Genomic DNA, 6000 nt, shown 5'->3' with positions numbered 1-6000 from the left:
GTATGCAGAGTTGCCGGATGTCAATCAAATATATCAAATATTACATCAAAATAATTATTTTAAATAATGTAGTTAGTTTCTGATTTGGCAACCATGTGTCACTACAGCTGTCTGTATTCAGCGTTGTCGCTTAGGGCTTTTGTATGTATGTGTATGTTTTTAAAATTAGTATGTAACAGTACTAACATGCCATGCATTCCGCGGGTTTTCGGAAATATATGTTGCCCGAAAATATTTTTTATTTTTTTTCCCCACACAACACACCTCTTTTTATCGTAATCTAATTATTTCTCTACCATTTTGAATCCTCGCAGTAAAGCCCGCCTTTTGGCGGCGCTCCGCGGGTGAAGCGGTGAGATCAGCCAGTCAAAACGCCTTCACTTTCGTGCGTATGCAACAAGGACATCCATTGAGCCCGAATGGTTGCATCCAGGAGTTAAAATAAAGTGTTGTAGTCTTCGCCGCTTTCGTGAGGGCTCTCTGAATATTAATTATTCCAGCAATCCCAACTGTGCCGACAAAGTAAACTATTCCCGATTTCAATCGCGACCAAGTCAATTTTCCGTATAATGCTATGATTGTTCTTGATCAAATTAATATGTAACGACGATGCCGTATACTAAAATGTGAGCTACGGCCCCTAACACCGTCGCTGATCTGAGAACTACGAATATGGCAACGTCGTTTCATGGCAACTTCCGGCAAAATTAGAGCGCGCATCTCAACATATTTGTATTTTTTCTCGCTGAAGAATTAGAAAAAGTCCTGTTGGAGATGTAGATCAACCTACGGTCAATTTAGAGTCCGGTGAGGGAAGGCCCGAAGCTTGTAGAAAATGTTTTTTTTTTTCTTTTTTCTTTTCAAGTTTGTTTCTATGATGGAGATTTGTGTTTTCAGACAACTCTGACAAACATAATAACTAACTTCCCTGAAATATAGGATCAGTCGAAAATGTGATGCATTATTTATTGAAACCGCAAGTGGATATCATAAGGCCTCGGACCCCCAAATACGTCAATTCAAAGGTCATTCAATTTTCCCGCGAAATAAGCCAATTTCCCTGGATTTGCCTCCACAATATCGCAGTAAGGTCAAAATCAGTTCATAACATTACGTTGAATAGCCCCCAAATTTCGGGAAAAGTTGGAAAAAAAAAAAAAAAAAAAAAAAAAAAAAGAGGAAATTTAAACGGTCAAATTTAATCACCTTAAATTTCGTTTTTTTTTTAACTTTTCCCGAAATTTGGGGACTTGCCAACGTAATGTTGAACTGATTTTGACCTTACTGAGATAATGTGGAGGCAAATTCAGGGGAAATTGGCTTATTTCGCGGCAAAATTGAATGACCTTTGAATTGACATATTTGGGGGTCCGACCCCCCCCCCCCCATAAAATTAAATCGAAGCGATTTCTGCAATATTTGCTTAAAAGCGAACACAATTTGGTAAATTTTCCCGTTTTATTTTTTTCTTTACGATAATTTGAACCGGACTTATGATTTTTTGAAAATAGGTCAAATTTGACCTTTGACCTATCATAACTCGGTCAAAAATTAAGATATTGATCTGCGGTTTGTGCCAAAATTCTTAGTTGTTTATGCTCTTTCGAATGAGTTATCACAAGATAGGGGTTGATATTTGAAAAAAAAAAGTTGGGGGCCCCCGTCCCTCCCTGAGGGGGGGGGGGGGACCAAAATTTCGACGCCCCCAAAAGATGGTCCCCTTTGAGATAGGAACATTTCCAAAGTTTCATTTCCCTAGCTCAATTCGTTCAAAAGTTAGCAGGGGTGGGCGGTGGGACGGACTTTTGTTACACCCTGTATAAAATATCTTACTCTGCAAAATAAAATCTCAAAGGTAAGGTAACGCGTAAAACGCATAACGCTCGAGGGTGCATCAAACACATCGCCGTGTTGCCATGTTGGATTGTTTAATTCTTGTGTATCTTGGGTTCTTTGCCCGTTCATTGTATAATAAATAAATAAATAAATATATTTTAAAAACCATTTTTTATATATTTTTTAAAAACCATATTTTTCTCGTCCCATTTGCTTTCATTGATCAGGGTTGAGAGGTTTTCATTCCTGTGCTCTAGATCTTTAGCCTGACTCGAAAAGCTGATTCTGCGCCATGGACCAAGAGGATAAATTCAATTAATTTATTTAAAAAAATTCCTATTGGTACTCTCGGTCCATAACTGCGCGTCCACATAGTCAGCACATAGCGCCGTGCGCGGTAAGTCAGTGGCTCGACACGTCGCGCGCCGTCCTGACCAAAGACATCCTGACCGCATTGTGTGAACGTGCCTTTAAAACGGTAAACATTAATATTTCTAGGTTATGTTGTCATTTCGTCCAGCAACGTGAAACGTGACTAGATCGTCTTTTCTGTTTTTTGTAAAAATCTTGAAATTTGGGCTTTTGAAGCCTCACGACAATGGAGACGCAGCCAGCGAAAGAACCTCCGAAAACTTCGATGGTGTACATTTGTGGAGGTAATATTACTTTTCTGTACATTATTGGTTGTAAGAGAATCCACTGTAGCCATCTGAGCAATGCTATTTCAATTTGATTACACAAAATCCAAGGGAATCTGCGCATTGAAGAAGTTTCCCAGATGACTGACCTTTAACTTGTTTTTACCTAATTCTGCGGCGATGTCAGTTTACTGAATTTAGTCTCCATGAGTTCTTGCGCTACTGTCTCTCAGGTACCTACGTCTTTGTTTTCCTCTGGTACAACGGACGTTTGCATGATGAAATCAGTTAGCTGCACCAGTAGCCCTTTTAGTTACTTGAAAGTCTGCTCTCAAGTTAATGAATCAATCGCCAAGTATAAATAAAATGCAACCCCTATATTTTATTCATGCTGGTATACCGGGAATTTCAAACTTCTTGATCGTGTCAGATATTTTGAGATTGCATAAAGCGTTTACTGGTTATACTAATGGACTGTTCATATAATATGTAAAGCTTCGAGGGGGTGGGGGACAGGGAGCCTAAAGCCTTTTTGTTCTCATGGGTTGTAGGATGAGAACGTACAGACAAAGATTATGAGAGGTGGTCCAAAAATCAGAAAGTTAGTGTTACGTCTTAATGAATGCCTTATATAAATTCTGGTCCTATTTATATGTATATAGGGCACCAACAGAAGTTTTGAACTGGTCTCAATGCACTGTGATCAATTAGAGGAGCATTTTATTTAAACTCATGACACTAAAGTATCTTATTTTTAAAATGATATTACTTTTAAAACATCTGCAACCAGAAAGATACCTCCTTTAAACCTGAAAAATCATTATGCCTACTTTCAGCTTGGATTTTTTCGATATTTTTTCTATTGAAATGGCACAAATGTTGAACAGTGCAATTTCATTGCTGCTAGGTGTAAGGTATGACACCTCTAGTTGGATGAGAGGAAATTAAAAGCTTCTTTGTATGAATTTCTTTTAACTTTAAAGGATTATTTGTTACTCTAGTCACATTTTTTTGTAAATAAGCAGTAAAATCTGCTGATCTCTATGATATGGGCTAAGTGAGATCATTTCTCTCAATCGCATACTATTTACATATAAATTGTGTAATGGAAAATTTATTTTATCTCTCATTTAAATTCAAAATTATTGATTGTTTCCCATCTCTTTAGTTGAGTCATGCCCTCCTAATATTTTTTATGATTTTTTTTCTTTCTTTGCAGAATGCCATCATGAGAATGAAATTAGACCAAGAGATCCGATCAGATGCAGAGAATGCGGATACCGTATTATGTATAAGAAGAGGACGAAGAGACGTATCCTTTTTATTATCATGACTCATGACCCATGTTGTTGTTTTTTTTATTATGTTTAGTGACCAAAAGTGTCAGAAAAAGTACTTTATAATGGGCCTGTTGCAAACTTGTGCTTGAGCAAAAATTAGAGTTGTTACTCATAGAAAGTGTCTCAAAAATCACAATGAGTGTATTGGCAAAGTCTCTATTATACCAACCGCTGCGATCATATGAAGCAGCTTTCGTGGATTTTCACGATTACTCTTGTTTTTTGCGGTTTTTGATGATTATGCTTGTTTTTAGGATTTATTGCAGATATCATTATAGTGCCAAAAAGTTGAATATTGGTATTACTTTGAAACCTACCCAAAGATTTTTTCTTTTTTTTAAAAAAAAACTTCAAGATTGCGTCCTCTGATTTTGTGAAAAATAACTTTTTTCATGTATGCGTTTCCTGCTGATTCGGTCATACTTTTTAAGCATGGTAGATATTGGCTAAAACTCTCAGTTGTGGAGTCTCAACTAGACGTATTTCTATCAAACAGAACTATGTGAAAGTGATAGATGGTGTGTGCTCGTTAGTGCTCAGGCCATAAAAATGAATGGGAAATATAAAGCGCCAGTGATGGAGCCGCCGCGCGCTCCCTCGTTAACTCATGAGCCCTGTCTTGAACGCTCTACATACATGCCCACAGCTCATACACTGTGCACATAGTTCCGTTTGACAGAACTTGAAATCTCGCTTCTCCAATTCAGCAAATGGAACTGTGAGCCAACTAAGTGCGGGACTCAAGAGCCGTCGGCATGTGTCTAGAGCGTTGTGGCAAGGGCTCATGAGTCAACGAGGGAGCGGGGCAGCAGCTCCATCACTGGCGCTTTATATTTCCCGTTCATTCTTGTGGTGCAAGCCCTAATGAGCACTCCCGATCTTCTTCACCTGCACATAGTTCTGTTTGATAGAAATATGTCCAACTTACACATAGCAGTGCTTTAAAGCTGGCGCATTAGTTCTTGGATAAAAATAGATTTTGTGCTCCTTCCATGCCTATAGAAACGCTAGTAACAGCAGTTGATACATCAGTGATTTGATGATGAAAAGGTGCATCAGCGTTATAGTCAATCTCCATACAATGGATTCAGGCATTCAATTGTATTTGATCTAATTTTTCTCTCATTTTCCTTAATTCAATTGCTTACAGTTGTGGTTTTTGATGCACGCTGAAATCGACTTGAAAGAGGATGCCTCAAACTGAAGAATTTTTCTCAGGATACCTATGCAGTGGAAAAGAAGTTGTGAATATTGTACAGATTTGTTGAGATAAGTTAATATATTAGATTTGTTCAAATAAGATTAGATCAGTCATTGATCATTTTAATTAAATCTATTGGATTTTTTAAATAAATTTCTTTAATTTGTCAGTATTTTTCACCAAATTAATGAATGAATCCTAAAAATGAGTCTATGGTATGATGCACACCATTTCAATGTTTGTTTGCACAGATTCTTTCGATAATGATACCTACCTGTCTCAGCAATGAGTAAAATTTTCTTTTATTCAGTACTGTCAAGTCAAGAAGTGCCAATTTTTCAGCCCTAACAGGTTTTATCCTTTTATTGGACCATTTTGGGTGAAATGAACATTCAATCAGAGCAAATGACTAACGATTGACTTTTAGAGTCTCCTTATTGCACGAATTAAAAATTCAAATTGTGTAAATAACTGATAAAATGACTCGTGTAAACGTTTTTCAACTTATGAACTTTTTTTTCAAAATATACAGTTTTTAACTAACATTTGATTTGTGCTTTTCAAGATCATATTCTTCTGTGTAGATTCATTAGCCAGTCTTGAAAGACTAATCCTCCTCCAATTGTAATATTTCAAAACTTCTTGCAATTTTTGGTTTGTTTTTTACAAACAAGAGATGAAGAAACAAGAAAGTGTCGCCCATTACCTAAAATTGGAGTGATTTTTGTCTACCCCTCGAAAATGTTATTCTCAAGAACTTTTAATCAGTGATGTTGCAATAGCTTTTCATAAATAAGTTTAGTGTAAAAGGCGTTTCTAAAACAATCTATTGCAGCTGGATTACTTCTACTCATTTATTTCAAATTCAAAGAGGAAAACATGAACCATAGCTGACAATATTCCAATTCATTATTTTTATTTCTTTTATTTTTTTAGAAATGCAGTCGTAGCTTTAGATATGTGAATGGGGGGGGGGGGGGGGTGT

The 6000-nt window shown here is 36.8% G+C and overlaps 1 protein-coding gene across 1 annotated transcript; it reads left to right on the top strand.

Moving 5' to 3' along the window:
- The first annotated feature begins 2304 nt into the window (after positions 1-2304).
- On the top strand, positions 2305-5560 carry Polr2K (DNA-directed RNA polymerases I, II, and III subunit Rpb12). Its single transcript, XM_019057679.2, has 3 exons — positions 2305-2492; positions 3694-3786; positions 4965-5560. The coding sequence occupies exons 1-3, from the start codon at positions 2435-2437 to the stop codon at positions 4985-4987; spliced, it is 174 nt and encodes a 57-aa protein (XP_018913224.1). The 5' UTR covers positions 2305-2434; the 3' UTR covers positions 4988-5560.
- The last annotated feature ends 440 nt before the right edge of the window (positions 5561-6000 follow it).

The sequence above is a fragment of the Bemisia tabaci genome, chromosome 1 (assembly GCF_918797505.1).
Source record: "Bemisia tabaci chromosome 1, PGI_BMITA_v3".
Classification (NCBI taxonomy): Eukaryota; Metazoa; Arthropoda; class Insecta; order Hemiptera; family Aleyrodidae; genus Bemisia; species Bemisia tabaci.
This window is presented reverse-complemented; position numbering and strand designations above follow the sequence as displayed.

What these genes read in the sequence shown, in the direction of transcription:
- Polr2K (XM_019057679.2), top strand. Translation starts at nt 2,435, where the DNA reads ATGGAGACGCAGCCAGCGAAAGAACCTCCGAAAACTTCGATGGTGTAC. An exon ending in GATGGTGTACATTTGTGGAG is followed by an intron (nt 2,493 to 3,693) that starts GTAATATTACTT and finishes CTTTCTTTGCAG; the next exon opens with AATGCCATCATGAGAATGAA. An exon ending in TAAGAAGAGGACGAAGAGAC is followed by an intron (nt 3,787 to 4,964) that starts GTATCCTTTTTA and finishes AATTGCTTACAG; the next exon opens with TTGTGGTTTTTGATGCACGC.